Source organism: Tursiops truncatus, chromosome 7, assembly GCF_011762595.2.
Source record: "Tursiops truncatus isolate mTurTru1 chromosome 7, mTurTru1.mat.Y, whole genome shotgun sequence".
NCBI classification, from domain to species: domain Eukaryota; kingdom Metazoa; phylum Chordata; class Mammalia; order Artiodactyla; family Delphinidae; genus Tursiops; species Tursiops truncatus.
Window position 1 is genome coordinate 57,668,254 of NC_047040.1, and position 18,676 is coordinate 57,686,929.

At 33.6% G+C, this 18,676-nt stretch overlaps 1 protein-coding gene and 1 long non-coding RNA gene across 13 annotated transcripts in view; one reads left to right on the top strand and one right to left on the bottom strand.

The window, feature by feature from the left end:
• The window catches only part of ATF2 (activating transcription factor 2), an 87,933-nt gene that overhangs the window by 65,685 nt on the left and 3,572 nt on the right, over nucleotides 1-18,676 (top strand). For 7 of the 9 annotated variants that reach the window (XM_073807545.1, XM_073807546.1, XM_033859995.2 and 4 more), the window contains 4 exons: nucleotides 1,911-2,060; nucleotides 4,606-4,812; nucleotides 15,154-15,259; nucleotides 17,744-17,779. In XM_073807545.1, the coding sequence (XP_073663646.1) occupies nucleotides 1,911-2,060; nucleotides 4,606-4,812; nucleotides 15,154-15,259; nucleotides 17,744-17,779 (499 nt within the window). The remainder of the gene's footprint in view (nucleotides 1-1,910; nucleotides 2,061-4,605; nucleotides 4,813-15,153; nucleotides 15,260-17,743; nucleotides 17,780-18,676) is intronic. The other 2 variants (XM_033860000.2, XM_033859998.2) reach the window with 1 other exon arrangement.
• The window catches only part of LOC109547888 (uncharacterized), an 89,684-nt gene that overhangs the window by 20,924 nt on the left and 50,084 nt on the right, over nucleotides 1-18,676 (bottom strand). For 3 of the 4 annotated variants that reach the window (XR_002173859.3, XR_002173857.3, XR_012333072.1), the window contains exon 4: nucleotides 12,330-12,488. This is a non-coding gene — a long non-coding RNA (uncharacterized lncRNA). Of the gene's footprint in view, nucleotides 1-1,968; nucleotides 2,099-12,329; nucleotides 12,489-18,676 lie in introns of those variants that run through there. The other variant, XR_002173860.3, reaches the window with a different exon arrangement.

The window sequence follows — 18,676 nt, forward strand, 5'->3', positions numbered from 1 at the left end:
TTTTTTTTTAATTATTATTTTTTGGCTGTGTTGGGTCTTAATTGCCACGCGTCACTTTCTCTGTTTGCAGCAAGCGGGGCTTCGCTTGTTGCGGAGTACAGGCTCTAGACACGCGGGCTTCAGTGGTTGCAGCACGTGGGCTCAGTAGTTGCGGTGTAAGGGCTCTAGGGCACGTGGGCTTCGATAGTTGTGGCTTGTGAGCTCAGTAGTTGTGGCTTGTGGGTTCTAGAGCACAGGCTCAGTAGTTGTGGTGCACAGGCTTAGTTGCTCTGCAGCGTGTGGGATCTTCCCAGACCAGGGATTGAACCCGTGTCCCCTGTATTGGCAGGTGGATTCTTAATCACTGTGTCACCAGGGAAGTCCTGTGCTTCAGTTTTTAAGGGATCTGGATCAATTATAGATGGTAAGAAGATATGTATAGGTGAAAATAAAGAAATTACAAATTTTCTAAATTGTTCTTAGTTGGAATAAATGAAAACAATTGTAGTAGAATCATTTGGGAGACTTTTTCTAAAGCTCTTCTCTACTATCTACCCCTTTATGCTATTTCCAGGGAAAGAAGAGAGGAAAGGTTGCCAAGAATCTGTTTTTAGCATGTGATACCAAGGCAGTTAATTGACTTCTAGGAAGTGTGGGAAGCACTGGGTAGACTGCAGCATAGTTCTTATATCAGTATTTGTAACCTCCCTCCCTGCCACATGTGCACCTGAGTGTGGATCTTAGGAAAATGTAATGACATATCTCTTCACCAGATTTTGTTATAAAACTATATTTTGAGCTCAAGGGCTACTTCTGAGTTATTAAGAACAATATCATCAATAATAGTCCCAGGTCTCTCAGATCCCTGAGATCCCTTTCATTGCTAAGATACTATAATATGACTATTTTGTGTTAATTATTTCATATTTATAGAGCATAACAATAAAACACCCCAAAGATCCCATGTGCCATTTTCAAAGAAACCAATTTCTGTCCATTAGCAAATATATTTGTTGTCCATCTCTGTAGCAAATCAATGTACCAGTTGCTAAAAGGAATGCAAGGAAATAAAAGGCAATCTCTGCTCTTAAAGAGCTTACTGTTTGGTTGGGGAGATAGGATACTCATATATTTTTGCTGATAGAATAATAAGCCTTACTCAAATGGTGTTTTTTTTGTTTTGTTTTAAAGAAGTAGCCATAAATGTCTAGAGCTTCATTGTAACGCTAGATCTGCCATACTCTGACAGTGAGTTGGGTGCAGTTCACTGGCAAAATGGAACATAGTAGAAGGGATAGACTTGGAGCTAGGTCTGCTTACTGGTGACAGGGAAGACCTAAGGGAGGCAAACCCAGCTGTGGGTTCTAGCAGGAGGTTCAGTCTGACAGTCAGTACAATGGCCTAAAAAATGCAACATCAGGTCATTGTCCAAGTAAGCAGTGACATCAAACCTGCAAGCAGAGATCAAATGGACTCAAATCTGAAAAAGAAGATATTTAGGTCTAAGAATCTAGGCAGAGCCTGAAAAGACTGGGATATGGGATATAGGAATGGGGTAGGAGAAAATAGGTGAAACATGCATAATTAACTTGTTTTGCTTATTTTAGTTGAACAAATCTAGTTATTTTCAGTCAACAGTGTTTTTAGTTTCCACTCTTTTCTCAAAATTGATTAATTAGGAATAGCAAAGTATAGAACCCTCTAGTAGTACTAGACAAAAAAGACTCAGGCAAACTTTCCAAAGGTCCTGTTCGTCTTACTGATATTTAGGAATGCAGTGGAATATGATAAAGCAAAACTAATATTAAAGCCGAATGTATTTATGTATTCCTTAACAAATAATTTCTTTTGGTTAACCAAAGAGTATGCTGGGAGTTGGATTTGGGTGGAAAGCAGGAAACGTTTTTTTTAAATTGGTGTTTGCATTTCAGAGATTAAAAGCTGCTTTGACCCAGCAACATCCTCCAGTTACCAATGGCGATACTGTCAAAGGTCATGGTAGCGGACTGGTTAGGACTCAATCAGAGGAATCTCGACCACAGTCATTACAACAGCCAGCCACATCCACTACAGAAACTCCGGTATGTGTGTTGTTTTTATCATTCAGTGTTCAGTTATCCTTAAAAACAAACAAACAAACACAGTGTAACTTAAATGACTATATGCTTTGAAAAAAATTTTCTGGTAAAATTTTATTCCAAAAGTGTATAAAAAGCCTTAGGAAAAGGTAGTTCAATGTAAAAGTATTGATACAAAAAATAATCAAGCAATTGTTACTGCTCATGGCACCCTGTAAATGTTTCTGTGAGTGTCTGTATGTTGGTTTGACATGGCATAATGTCCATCAATACTTTTTAAAGAAAACTTTTTTCTGTTGATTGTATTCAACAAGAAATGTATATAGGTATTATATTACTAATATAAGTCAAACGATTCTTGAATTAACATTTGTGAAATACACCAAAGGAGCAGATAGGCTTAATGGCAGCTATTTATACCAGAGGCCCTTTTCACTTATCTTTAATTTGTTACCGCCCATTAGATGATTGATATTTCTATATGTCTGCAGTATATTTCTACAGTAAGCATTACTATATTTCTGTTAAATGTTTCAGAGCTCTATTTATACCTTTTATCTTCTCTACTTAAAGAATATTCACATTTAAAAGTAAAACTTTCCAATTAAAGAAACACAGTTACACAGCAACTTTTAGACTGCCTACTAAGCATAGGTATTTAGATTACTGTATTTTATCTTTGTGAAACTTAAGATAAAGTGGAATGTAGTTGTGGTTGTCATCCACTAAGCAACTTTACTTAGGGGCCAAGAGAGGGGAAAAGTGAGTATGTTCTCATGTCATAATTCAGGGGTTAGCAAACTAGCTCGTGAGCCGAATGAATGCAGCTTATGGCTATTTCTTTGTACGGCCTGTAAGCTTAGTATGGCTTTTACATCTTTAAATGTTTATTTAAAAGAAAATAAATGAATATAATTTATTTTCTTATACTAACTGTAGTTTCCCTGGATCTAGTTTTCATCTATAGCTTTATATTTTATTGTATTGGAATGAAGCTCCATGAGGGCAGGACTTTTATCTGTTTGTTCACTGCTGTATCACTAGCATAGCTCCTGTATTTTTTTCAATGAAGTGGAATGAATGAATCACTGGAATGAGGGAGAGAAGGAGAAATATATGCTTCTAAGTAGCCTCAAATCCTTGTTAGGGGTAATGATATACAAATATAACTCTGTAATAGTTTCTGCTTACAATACCTGTGATTAGCCTTTGCTGTAGTAACCAAGTTGTCAATTAAAAACAAAAACTGTTCTCCCCTATTCAGTAAAATTTTAAAACCTGCTATTAGTAAGTTAAGAGGATAAAAGAATATATTTCAAAGTTACCATTCTTGAAGCCAGCCATAGAAAGATTTTTCTAAAAGATTAATTGCAATTATATAGGTAAAAGAATCTGATTTAATTCTTGATCTTAATTACAATTAAAATACAGTATAAATGAAATAACCCTCACAATATTTAATGCTAGTTACTTGGAAAAGGAATGATAACTTTGATTTTTGGAGTTTGTAGAGTGAGAACTAATTCAGGTTATTTCCCTGCAGAACTTATCTTAAGTTTTTAAGATTTTTGTTTATTGTATAGATTAAGAGAAGACAGAAGTTTTTGTTCACATCGTTTTAAAATACCATTAAGTAGAGGTTTTTCAGGCTGCTTCTTTGGATCATGTGTCTGTGGCCACAAAGTGCTGTTTCTTTTGCACTATTTCTAAGGGTTCATATACTGTCTCCTGTATTCAAGTGTTGTGTGGCACAATTTTGGGATTTGTGAGAAGCTTGAAGATGTTATTCTGTAGTCCTACACACTGGACTGTATCACTAGTGACTGAAGATTCCTGTCTCTGGCTGATCTGGCAGGGCAGGGGGACCAATTAAAATGAAAATCTAGACTCTGGGATTCTACCCACCAGGAAAATGAGCATTAATAATTATATGAACCTGACCCTTAGAAAAAGACTGATCCCAAATTTCAAAAACTGAAGAAGAGCTGAATACACTAAAATATGTATGTACTCTCAACTCCTTAATTTTAGAGAAACCAATTTTTAAAGAAAATTTAGAGATTTAATGCTATTTTTTATTTCAAAAATATCATAGAAAACATGGTTTCTCATAATGAATTTAAATAGGAAGTTATTTTTATTTTAGTACCTTAATAATTATCAAAGGATTGAATAATACCACAATGTTTGCTTAAAAGTACACTTGGAAAAATACAAGATGGAAAACTACAAGATCTGTACATGATCATTTGTATTGCATTTTAAATTTCTTTGTATTATTTCTATAAAAATGAAAATACTATACAAACTTTAAAGAATACATTCACTGTGATAGTTAATTAGTGAGAATCGTGTTTTAGCAATGCTCATTTATTTCAAGGAATTTGTTAAACCACAGGGTGATTTTCACATTGCTCTACAATATTGATGTATACAATGAGACTTAGAAAATAAAATTAGTGGCTCTCACCTTTGCCACCCTTTACTGCCTGTGTTAATTTAACCACTAGGTACAAATATAAAAAACTTTCATTTGTGTCTATTATAGGCTTCTCCAGCTCACACAACTCCACAGACCCAAAATACAACTGGTCGTCGAAGAAGAGCAGCTAACGAAGATCCTGATGAAAAAAGAAGGAAGTTTCTGGAAAGAAATAGAGCAGCAGCTTCAAGATGCAGACAAAAAAGAAAAGTCTGGGTTCAATCTTTAGAAAAGAAAGCAGAAGACTTGAGTTCATTAAATGGTCAACTGCAGGTATGGTGCATATATGTAAATTGTTTTATTTATTTATTTTTAATAATTATGAACACACATTTTCCCTATTTTTTCCTAGTTAGCCATCCAGGCATTTTAGGACACAATATTGGGTGTGTATGGAATCTATAGTAAAGCGCAGATTTATAAACCTATTTGAATACCGAGATGAAGTAATATAAAATTTTCAACACTGATACAGTGAAGAAATTTTTAAATATAAGTGTTTACTTGTATAGTACAAAAGTACCTAAACTGTCTGGCTTAAACTTTATAAAGTTGTGATATAGCGTTCAAACAAAGAATCTCAAAATGTAAGATATTACTGGTATTTTACTTTTCTTATTTGTTGGTTTATATCACAACTATAAAGTTGCTGCAATTTGTAGTTTCTGTTTTTAGTTCTTTTGTTCTTTGAATTATAAATTTTGTTTTGTTTGTTTTATTTAAAGTGAATATAGTGCTCGTGAAAGGTGCCAGATTGACAGCTTTGGAAACTGAAGGACTCTAATTATCCACAGAACAGGTACAATATGGCCAGTGGCAATAAAAATCATTTCATAACTGCCCTGCCAGTGTGCCTCAGATACATTTCTTAGGAACCTTATGGGGTATAAAGGTTTAAGGCTCCTTCCTGTTCAGTCTTTGGTAAGATTTGCAATGATGGTATTGGGCAGCACTAAGTCTGTTTCCTTCCTTCTGTTTTTTCTTCCTTTTTTATTGTTGTTGTTAATGTTGTGAATATTCTCAAGTAAAATCTTCTAAAATACCAACTGATGAGCATCAACTAGAAAATTGATGTTAATGGACTGTAGTTGTTATTGGTCAACCTTCTGAGCTATCCATTCCTAGTTAAAAATGAATCTTCTGTGTAATCAGAATTGATGATGAGACCTGCTCTCTTCTTATATCTTTAAAGATGTCACCAATATAAGTGTCTTGTTAAATGCTTAGGAAGAAGCTTTTTAGCACCAGGTGTAGCATTTAATCTAATGTAAATTTTATAACAAAATTTTTTCATACGTGAGGCTGACATCTTTTAAACTCTATGTTGGGGGCTTCCGTGGTGGCTCAGTGGTTAAGAATCCGCCTGCCAATGCAGGGGACATGGGTTCAAGCCCTGGTCTGGGAAGATCCCACATACCGCGGAGCAGCTAAGCCCGTGCGCCACAACTACCCAAGCCTGCGCTCTAGAGCCCAAGAGCCACAACTACTGAAGCCTGAGTGCCTAGAGCCGTGCTCTGCAACAAGAGAAGCCACTGCAATGAGAAGCCCGTGCACCGCAACAAAGAGTAGCCCCCGCTCAAGGCAACTAAAGTAAGCCCACATGCAGCAACAAAGACCTAATGCAGCCAAAAATAAATTTAAAAAAAAACTGCTGTGCTTTGAATATTGACATGTTAGCTTTAGGACAAATATTATTATTTCGCAAAATTTACTTTTAACCATTTAGAACAAAATTAAACATGATTTACCATATCACAGAAACTTCAGATATGTACTTGTATACTAGGATATGTTAAGAAATAATATATTATCTGACAAATGAATTCTTATTCAAGAACTGTTTTCATAATGTTTAAGAAAAAAACTTGAATTTTTCTTCTTAAAGTGAAACAGATTATAGATACCAATTTATTTATATACTATAAATATGTCTATTATTTACCAGATTTCTCTGTTAGAATATTAACTATCATCATTTAAATTTTTAAATGTTCATATTACATTAACAAAGTGATTTAGGAGGACCTGTTTTTTTCTTTTCTGTTCTTAACTAACAAAATCATTCTTCTGAATGACTCGGCTATTTTACAGTTACGTGATGTTAGAGATATTTTTGTTAGCCTCAGTTATCTTATCCATAGAATAGAGATAATAATACTTGCTGGTCCTACTGCTGTGGGTTGTTACATACATCAGTGGAATTAGAATGTTTGCAGATATTTTTAAATATATTGATTTTAATAGGATAAATGTATCAGTATTTTAGTAATTTGGCTTATTATGCCTTTTTAAGAAGTAAAAATGTTTGAAAACTATAAAGTGGTATATAAGTATATGGTATTATTTTCATGGTATTGGACTTTATTTAGGTTGGGCCAGTTTCTGTTTTGACCCAAGGCATAGCAGTGTTAACAGCTTTTAATTAGACATTGCTATTTCTTTAATTATACTGCAGCACTGGTCACCATTATGAATAGCAGCAGTGCTTTATTATTTCAGAAAACCTTGGAAAATTCAGCATTCAAAATAAATGTAAAATTTACTTCATTGATCTCTTGCTTTTTCTACCATCCAAACTGATTAAAATATCATTATTGTAAATTGTGTTACATTTTTATATTTCCTAATTTGGGTAGAAATTTCTTGATTAGAGGAATAAAGGCAAGATTTATCACCTAGGTAAAAGTTACCTAACACTTTAGTTTTGAAGCAAGTGTGAAACTTTTACTTTTTTTTTTTTTAAGACGTTATTTATTTGGCTGTGTCGAGTCTTAGTTGTGGCATGTGGGATATTCGTTGCGGTACGCGGGATTTTTCCTTGCAGCACACGGGCTTTTCTAGTCGTGGCATGTGGGCTCCAGAGCATGCAGGCTCAGTAGTTGCAGCACACAGGCTCTCTAGTTGTGGCGCGCAGTCTCTAGAGCTTAGTTGCCCCGTGGCATGTGGGATTTTAGTTACCTGAACAGGAATTGAACTTGCGTCCCCTGCATTGGAAGGCGGATTCTTAACCACTGGACCACCAGGGAAGTCCCAAAATTTTTAAATGGAAGTCAAATTCAAGAAATCACTAAGTTAAACTCTACAGTTGAACATAACTTTAGTTAATACCTCAAATTACAAACAGAACCAGTAAAGTCAGTATATGTTTTAAATTGAGGTATAGTTGATGTATAATATACACTTATATAAGTTTTGGTGTACACATCGTGATTCACAATTGTTAAAGGTTATACTTCATTTACACTTATATAAAATATTGACTATATTCCTTGTGCTGTACAATATATCCTTGTAGCTTATTTATTTTACATATAGTAGTTTTTACCTCTCAATCCCCTACCCCTATCTCGCCCCTCCCCTCTTCTCTCTCCCCACTGGTAAGCTCTGTTTTTCTCAATATCTGTTTCTTTTTTGTTATATTTACTAGTTTTGTTTTTTAGATTCCAGATATAGATGATATCCTACAGTATTTGTCTTTCTCTAATTTATGTCACTAAGCATAAAAATCAGTATTTTTAATCATTAATAATTGAGTGATGATGGCATCATGGTTAGATAAGAAAGTGTTCTTAGTTTTAGAAATGCATACCAAAATATGAAGATAGGTGAAATGATGTGTTATCAGGGATTTTTTTAAAAAAAATACTTGTGCAAAAAAGAAAGAGAATAAGGTCCTTCTGCATGTATTAACCTGGAAAAATGTCTGTAATATATTATTATGGGCAAAAAGAAAGTTGCTGGAAACCGTCCAATGTCCATCAATAGATAAATTGTGGCATATACATCCAATGGAATATTTTTCAGCCATAAAAAGGAGTGAAAGTACAATGTGGATGAACCTCAAAATGTTATGCTTAAGTGAAAGAAGCCACACACAAAGTCATGAATTATATGACTCCATTTATATGAAATATCTAGAACAAATGAATCCATAGAGACAAAATGCAAATGTAGTTTCCAGAGACTGGTGGGGAGGAGGAAATAGGCAGAAACTGGTTAATGGATAAGGGGTTTTACTTTGAATGGACAGATAGAGGGTGGTGGTAACCCAACATTGCAGATGTACTAAACCGTACTGGTTCAGTGTACTGAACCGTTCACTTTAAAATGGTTAATTCTATATTATGGAAATCTCACCTCAATAAATTAAAGTTGCATACTAAAATGTGTAACATAATTCTTTTTCATTAATGAAAGGTTTATAGTTAGATGGATAAATGTGTAGGTATGGAAGTCAGTATAGAAATGATTCTTTAAATAGAAGTAAAATTTTAAGAATGACATGTACCAGCTTGTAACAGTGAGGAAGAGGGGGTTGGAAAGCATGGGTGGTTTGGGAAGAAAGGGTACCTCAATTATGACTTTATTGTTTCAAGTGGATATATGATTTTTTTGGTTGTTAGTTATTTGTCAAATAAAATAAAAACAGTTCTTAAAGAGTAAGTGACACATTCTAGTTTTCAGAGTATGAAGAGTTAATGTGCTTATAATAGATTCTGGAGAAAAATTTCATTCGGTTCGCCAACAGCAAAACGGTTAACTGTGAAGAACAGAATGACTTGTAAAGAAAATTGAATGTCAAAGAAATAATTAAACTCTATGTGAAAACATTCATCAATTCTACATTTCCTTAATAATCCTTCACGTGACATACAGGCTTAGCTGATCAGTGTAGTGGGCAGTAATGACCCATGGTTGCTTACATATTATATATAATAAAAGGTTTAATGAGTGTTGAGGTGTGACTCTTCATATTTTTACCAAATATATATTAGGTTTCAAAGAAAATACTAATTATTCAACCTTATTGCCCCACTCACTGAATTTAGTTATATTTTAGCTTTCTAGAGTCATTGCTTTAAAAGAGCAATTTTATCAAATTGTATTAGATACATTTGTGGTCATCTAGACGAAGAATTGGATACTGTTGGTTATAAACTATTATATTTTTAAAGGTAATATATGATTTTTGTCTTTTACTTGAAATGGTTTTAACCTCGTTATGTCTTTGTCTTTCAGCTATACTCATCTTGGGGGTTAGTTTTCAGTTTAGAATTTCAGCGTTTCCTTTATGAACAAAAGGCTGACTCGTCTCTTTACTAATAGGAGCTCCTTAACAATCTGTGGATAAAACTTGGAGAGTTTGTTGTGGATTTTGCTTTTAAAACTTAGGTATTGCAAAATGTGTGTGGAGTGGAAGCTCAGTAAATTAATGGAAGCATTCTTTGATAGCAGGATATGTGAGGAGTTTTCATTCATAAGATAATATGGAAAAGGTTTTGCTTATTGGTCCATTGACTTAAGGGGAATGGGATCAAATATTTTATTCCTGGTACCTAAACGATATTTAACTTTAGTATTTATCACCCGAAATAGAAAGGAATGGCAGAAGTTGGGAGATGGTATACAATATCTGTTTAATTCCTGAAAAAAAATAGAACTGTTTTCCTTTTCCCCCCTGAGTTTTTCACTATATTCTAGAGGGGGAAAGGTAATAGTGATGCCACCTCTACCTCATGCATTTTATTCTGAGTACTTCTTTTTACTAGCCTTTACTAAAATCTTCCCAAGCCTTTACTTCCCCATCTGTCAAACTCATAGAATAAGTACTATTTTTGAAGATCAAACGAGAGAGGTAATAGAAAAGTATGTTGTAATTACACTATGCAAATGCTAATTATTTATTATTCATTCTGTCATTAAGCATCTATTGTGTGCAGGGCATGTTATTAGACACAGGATAGAACTGAAAAAAGACATTGTCCTTAACACTTGCAGAATTTGTGGTCTGGCAGAGAAGACAGATGTGAAACAAGTAATTAAAGTATGAGAATAGGAAAAGAGTCATTCCCATTAATTTTGCAGAATATTTGCAAAATATTATGAACCCTGTCATCTTTTTTTCTGTTGTTGAAAATAAAAATTAAAGAACTATTCTGTTTTCAAGTATAAGGTTTTGCATCCATGACAACCCTTAAAACTTGTGGTGGGAAGTTAAGATATTTAATCATTGATTTTTGTGAAGACTGGCTTATCTTTAGCAATGAGAAATTCCCCAAAGAAGAAACTATCCAATATTATTTCTTTAATTTGGGGGGTAGTAGCTGAACTAGAAAGTCAAAGATCATGAATTTATGGAGTACCTGGTCATCAATCTGTGGCCAAATATCAGTGAAAAATTTTGACTGATTAATCAATTAGCTATCCTGTCATTATTTCATCAGGCTGATGTGCTTCAGACAGACTGTTAAAAAAATATATTATTTGTTCATCAGTATGTAATTAACCTTTGACTAGATACAAATAGAGTAGAGCAATGGTATAGACAGTGCCAAAATAATTACATTTTCTTTTAGACCATAATAATAATTTTCTTCAGCATCTACTTTATCTTACCAAATACACTTTTCTTTGACAAAAATAGCAGTAATTGCTCACATCTGAATGGGACTTTAATGTTTTCCAAATGTTTCCGTGTCTCTTATTTCACTTTATCTTCAGAATGATCCAGGAAGACAGTTAACATATTCTGCAAATATACTAAATAACAAACTAACCAGAAAGGCTTTGGAGGCTAAATCCAATTATAATCCAATCTAAAATAATCCTCAGATAGTAGAGGTATAAATATTTCTTTTTTCATTTAATATTAATTCTGTTTATGGCTTAACATGTATCCCCTCCAGATTCACTTTGGCTTAAGCAAACTGGTTTTATATATTTATATAAATACAAATATAGATAGATAGATAGATATGGTCTGTTACGGCTTTCTTTTTTTTTTTCATTCTGAGGTCTCTCCATAGACTCTTCAGGACTCTTATTATATGTATTGAGGCTTTTGTCTCTGATTCTACCTGTCTTCCGATCTTTCTTTGTCAAAACATTTCAGAGTTAAAGTCATGATTTATGTAACTACCTTATCTAAATATTGTCTATATTTATGTTTAAGTCCTTTCCTTTATACATACGGGTATGAGACTATAATTCTTGAATGTTTGGATTAATTTGTTGAATTTTGCTACATTTTATCAAACGATTTTAAAAATGCTGGCCGGGCTTTGGCAAACTCCTACAATTCTGCCTAATGTAAAGGTTATATACCATAATGAGCCTCCTGTTTTCAACCTCTGCTTGACCTGATCTTGACCACAAGCTTATGCTCACACTTAGGGCTCTACAGCTCAACTAAATCCACTTCCTTCAAGGTTTGGCCTTCTCTTATTCCTAATCAGCACTCTACCTGTGTGCTTTGCAGTATTTCTAACAGTCCCAATTCTTTGCTAGCAACCATGTCCCATTTGCTGCTTTCAGTCTAGTGCTTGATACCAGTTTTTAAAGAAATTGAATATTAGGATACAATAATAATACAAACTATTGATTTAATTTAACCTTTCAATCAAAAATCACTTGAGCTTCAGGATTACCATTAGGAAAATCTCTTACCATTGTACAACATTTTAGATCAGGATGATGTAAAAAATTAGACTAAATTTGTATTGAGCATAGCTTGAGTTTGTTGGGGGTTTTTTTCTTACAATTTCTGTCATTTAAAAGGTGTAGGGGGAAAATTGGGTTTTTGAATTTTGGATGAAGACTAGCATATTTGTGTACTGTTATCACTTAGGTATTATATAAATTATAATGTTAAAACGGTTTTATTTTCAATTTCCTCCTCTCTTCCAGTTTTTTTCCTTCCCCAAGTTGTTTGCTCTGTTAAGTGTGACTCCAATTAAATTCAGTTAACACAAATATAAGTAAGTTGTTGTAACAGGAATCAAATACCTTACCTCTGAAGTCCTTAATGTTCATTACCCATTGTTAGCTAGTGGCATCTTTAGTTTCTTCACTTGTCAATGGACCAGGAAGTCTAATTAGATGAACAACCAAAACACCACCAACTGTTGTTTGAATATAGAAACTGATATTCCATTCCATCAGTTTCAAACCTGTCATTTAAAGAGAGATTTTAAATGTATACATTTAATTTTGAGTGCATAGGAATATTGTTTTATTGGTTAATCCCCAGAATTATTTAAATCAACTATTTTGTCTCAGTTAGATTATCAACTTGTAACTGCTCAGCAGTTTTATCTAATACAGCATTTTGTTTCATAATATGGTTTATAATGAATGTCCATATAGAGTATTTAGTTGAGAAGGCATTTGTGATTTTTAAAATTCTGTAATTGAGGTGATGCTATTAAACACGCCAATTTTCATTTTCTGACTGAGAAAATTAACAGTGTGACTATGTTGGTGAGGTTGTTGGCAATAAATAATGAAATTAGGACCCCTGACCAGTTTTATATTATTCAAGCTATTTCATTTCACCTTCTTTGGTGTTTTTTACTCCCTGAAAATAGATTTTAGAGAAGACCATGGTAATTCTGTGTACTCAGTCTGTGCCAGGCTGTGGGCTATGCTCTGGGGATACAAAAAGCAAGATAATCCCTGCCCTTGAGAAACCTCAGTCTGGCAGAGGTGGCAAATAAGTAAACTAAAAATTACAATCCAGTGTGATAAGTACTATGTAAATACACACATACAAACACACATACAATACATACATGTATATACGGCTGTGGGAGCACAGAAATTGACACCTAACTTTTCCTATGCATATTTGTACTGAGTTGACGCTTAAAGATGAGTGAAATAATTAGCAAGGCAAAAAGGTTTTCTAGATGGAAGCAACAGTATATATTTAGTTAGCCATATGAAATTTCTATTTTTATAGGTCAAAATGATTAAATATTGATTATTAGGTTCAAACTAGTGAGAAGGGTGGTCACAGTTACCAGATTATAAAAGATTGTGTATTCTTGACTAAAAATACATATCCAGCCCTATTTCATATTATAAAAATTAATGAGCGAAACTTGTAGATGTGAGTCTCAAAATCAAGCTGACACAGCAGAGAGAGAAACTTTTTTTTTGGATAATATACGTTGGATTATTCATAATATGGGTTCCCATAAATAGTGTCATTAATAAAGAGCTATAATTAGCGGTATTGACACTAATGACAAGTTCAGTATTCCATAGAAATTAGTTTTCTAAATAACAGCTTGTTTTTTAAAGCAAACTTTTAACCTTTTCTTTTTGTACTTTAATCACTATACACCCATTTTTGTCTCAAATACAATATTCTAAACATAATTTAACCTTTTTATGAATGGTTCAGAGTTCTTGTAAGCATCAAGAACAAGCATTTGTTCTGTGCTTTAATACAGTGTTACAGTTTATTGTTATTGGGGTGTGAGGAACTATTTGACCCGACAGACTTGCCTTTGGATTGCTTAACTTTTATTCTTTTGATTTGTATGTTTCTGTCATTGATCACTTAAGGAGGCGTAATGAGTCTAATCTACTAAAGTATTTTACCTTCAGCTTTCTGGTTAAGAGACTGAGGGATGGAAAAAGAAGTGCTTGAGCTTTTATGTACACCTTTTTTGCTGTATTTCATTTAGTTTTGGGTTCATGGATAAAATGTGAATGGTTAATGTAAGTCCAAATAAGTAGAGGTGTTTGTAAGTTAAGATCTTTTAATGTTACCAATTTATTAAATTCATATTATTTCTATCTCTTGAGTATTGGTAATTATCACTAATTTATGTGTTAATATTTGGGGGTGACCCAAAGGAATTAATTGGACTCTCTCAATTTGGAACTTTTACATAGAATCTATCAGATTAATGCATCCAAAACAAAGACTGAACTGCTCATTCTGTGATAAGGAGTAGGATAGATCACCATTGATTTACCAGATTTAAATTTAGATGTGTACAAATGGCCTAGGTCAAAGGCAGTTAAGCCATTTCAACATTACATCTGCTTTCACTGGTTCCGTGTCCAACACAATGCCTTGCGATGCATTTTAGGTATCCATGATTCTTTGGTTGTTTGTGTTTTCCCCTATGGAGCTTTTCCTAGTTTCTAGAAAACTGCTTAACTTAGTTTCCAGGACAAAATTTTTACTTCCAAGTGAATAGAGTCAGTGAAATTTTATTCTGACTCCCCTTATACTTCTAATTGTTCAAATAATCAAAAAGAGCATGTGGGCTTCCCTGGTGGCACAGTGGTTGACAGTCCGCCTGCTGACGCAGGGGACACCGGTTCATGCCCCGGTCCGGGAAGATCCCACATGCCGCAGAGTGGCTGGGCCCGTGAGCCATGGCCACTGAGCCTGCGTGTCCGGAGCCTGTGATCTGCAACGGGAGAGGCCGCAACAGTGAGAGGCCCACGTACTGCAAAAAAAAAAAAAAAAAAAAAAAAAAACAGAAAAAAAAGAGCATGTAACGTGTAAAAAATACCTTTGATAGGTAACCTGTAGTATATAAGCAGTCACAAGGCAAATGATAATGTAAAAAGTAACTTTGAAATATGCTATCCAGTTGTGGTGTTAAATTTTTATGTAAGTTTCAGGGTCTATATAAATGCTAAAATATAAAAGCTAATGTATAATGATTAAACATTTAAACAGCATATTTTGTTTATTCCTTGGTGTTCTTTTAAAGATGTCCAATTTTCATATCTTAATCTTCACTTGTGTTAAACAGTAAAAATTGTTAGTCTGAGGCTGGTAAGGTACATAAGTTGTTTCTTCCCCAGAGTGAAGTCACCCTGCTGAGAAATGAAGTGGCACAGCTGAAACAGCTTCTTCTGGCTCATAAAGATTGCCCTGTAACCGCCATGCAGAAGAAATCTGGCTATCATAGTGAGTAATGTTCCATTACCTATAGCCTTAGGCTACATCAGTGAAATACTGCCAGAGTGAACCAAGCTACCATTAAAAAAGTGGAGACTGCAGTTCTGATATTTAATGTTAAATATCAGAAGTTCTGCAAGTTTATTATGGAATGGGGGATATACTTAGAATCTAGAGTTTTAAAGTTTTCCTACTTCTAGCTTTTTTCTAGAGATTACTATAAATAAAATGGGTTGGTTAATAATTTAAAGTATAGTGTAAGTACTGATGATACTTTGTTTATATTCTCAGAGTAATACTTTTCTTGGACTGACATAGTGAAACACTACTTTTCTAGCCTCCGTTTAGTAATTTTTTTTGTCTTCACTTAATCTGTAGCACATCCTATTGTTCTTTCTTAGATATCAGCATTGTGCAATTTTATTGTTCTGAATCTTTAGATTGAGTCTTCTAGTTAGTCATAAAAATGCTAAAATAGAACAGTATTTAAATTATTTGCTTGTAAGTTTCCTTTTAAATATTTACCTTCAAAATGAGGTTCTTCTGTTTTCAGCATTTTAGAAGTTAATTGTGCTTTTCCTTCTTGTAATGTCCTTTTTTGATAAGGTGCACAATGTTGGAACCAGCTGTTACTCTTGAATAAATGGCCAATTCTGTCCATCGTACACAAATTTGTAACAAATAACAGAGCTGGGAATGCATTAGGCAACATTCATAATATATAACCCACAGCTTTCATTTTTATGATTTAGTGATATTTCAGGATATTTGTAAATGTGAAAATTGTTTCAACCATATGTATCCACTTCGTTTTAATTTGCCAGTGTCAGTAATTCAAAAGAAAGAAACATTTTGTATTGGATGCAAACAGTTCCTCAGGTGCTCACGATAAAACTTAATGGCCACCATCTTTACTTGTAGTCATTGTAAGCAGTTTCATCAGAATGGGCAATATTTTTTAATTTAAAAGATTCAGTAGATTGAGCAACTCTCTGTTGCCATATATATTTAGAACATTGATTTTTGTCAGTTTTGAGCAAATAAATCTCAGTCCTTTGATATCTAGTCATTTTGACAGGATTGTGAAACACATTGTGGAGTAAATTGAAACCGTATAGAAATATGTTTGGGGTTTGTATTAACAATGATTGCTGCAGGGATGAGGCCATTATGGCTCCCATCTGACTTAACAACATAATTTCCTTTAGAAGTTACTGAGTTCAGCATTATGCATACATGATTTTCTTAACAAGAGAGCTCTCTTGAATTTTGATAGTTCAGAAAGAAATATACAAGTGATACTATAAAATTAGAAGGAAAATTCACTCTTAAATTGCATTCAGTTTTAAATTATCTTCAATTTTTTAATCTTAGTTAATTTATTGGATAACCCCAACAGTTTTATCCCTGTTATCCAGGCAGTATATGCTCAGCAAATGCAAGCCAATTTTTTATTTTAAGCAATAAAGATATTTTTAAGTGTATATGTGTATGGTTTTATATGCTACATCCTCAAACTGACTGAAAATCTAGATTAATAAGTTTTTAGTGAAGGTATACGAGGTTGTGAAAATGTAAGAAATGAATAAGACATTTTTGGGTTTGGGAACAGTTCCTATCTTTTATCCTGTCCGGTTATCTAGATAATCATATTGACTGAGGTAAGTATAGTTCTTGCATAAAATTAGTTCTCTTCAGCTCTTGGGAGATAATTGGACTTTGTAGAAATTTCAAATTTTTTATTTTCAAATTTGAAGTCTTTGGGAAAAATCTGACTTCTCTGTTTTTAATAGTCAAGGTAAATACAAAGATTGTTTAAGTAAATGTTTAAATCTTGGAGAAAATGTGGAGAAATTCACAAATACCTAACACTATTCATCACATTGTAGCACATAGCAGTTGCTAATAGTGGTGAGCTATAATACTAGTTAACTCAAAACATTGTATATAGAAAACTAAGGTTTAGTAGAAACTAAGGAATCTTACAAAATCTTGCAGGTAAAGGTGACAGTATAAAGTCACACAGTCATAGGGTCTCTTTTTTAACACTGGGAAGTCCCACGTCCTAGGAAACCCCTCAGTCATGGGAAAACCGTGACAGTTGTTGACTTTAAGGGTCAAGTAGTATATAAAATGAGAATGAAAATATGAAAACATTTTTAATGTTTGGGTTCCTTGAAGAGTAAAACATAAGAGTAATCTTATTGCCATTAATTCATATTCTGTAGATCTCTGGGCATAATTAACATTGTATTATAGTTGTTGCTGTAATCCTAAATGGGAAGAAAAGCTTATTGGGCCCAAAATTGTGAGCTTATATTTTCATTAATGAAAATATGTATAAACATTGGTGGAACTTCAGAGAGAGTGAATTGTCAAACAGCTGATTTCTTTTAAGTAGGGCCAAAAATGACTCTGTGAGTGCAGTAAGATCTCTTGTATCTTTCTAGAGCTTGTGATTATATTAGTAATTTTTCTCCCCTTACCATCTAGAACTGGACATAGGTGCAGCTGTATCACATTATAAAGGTATTTTATACATAAAATTTATAATTACATAATTTATAAGTGAGTACCTGCTTCTTTGTACAGCCTAAAGATTTGTTTTACCAAATTCTGAAAGCCTGGAGGTAGATAAGCACTTGTCCCTTACAACTTAACTGTTTCATTTTGAGTCATCGCCTCCACAATATATTTACATTTCCTTATACCGCTCATCACAGATCAGCCTCTTTATTTCTGAAAGCTGTTATATCCCTAGAACGTAACATTGAAAGGGCATTTTGTTGTCATGTTGAATAGTGGTGAAATAGAGGGCTTTTTACTGTTCTCTCTAGTTAAACTGTCATTTGCCAGTGTTTTCTGTGAATGTATAACAATTGTATTGGCTATATAACTGAATTGTAAATATTTTATAACATTCATTATTGCTTGATCAGAACAGTATCCTTTCTGCTTTATATAATTTTAAAAAGGATTACTGATTGTGCTTTTTTTTTTTAACTGCATCTTGAGGTCAGATTTTTATCCAGTGGTGTAGTTTTGCATTTAAAGCAGAGTTATAGAGAGGGTGAGATTCTATCACATTAAAATTCTGTAAGAGCTACTATATTTCAGAAAACCCTCAAAATGAAGAATTTTATTTGAACTAGAGTTGTACTTGCCAGATTCCTCCCCCTCTATCTTCTACATTACAAATCATGGGGTAAGTCCTACTTCATGGGGTCCACAGTCTTTTAATAGTTGACTTTCAGAATGAGCACCTGGCCATCAGTAAGCAGGCCAGTATGTATTGTCAGATTTGATAGGAAGCCAGCTTATTATACTTCTAAACACTAAATAAAAATTATTTTAGAGTGTTCAGAAAGAAACAAAGCTAAACAGTACTGTTTAGGGATATATACCTATTTGGTAAAACTTCAAAGA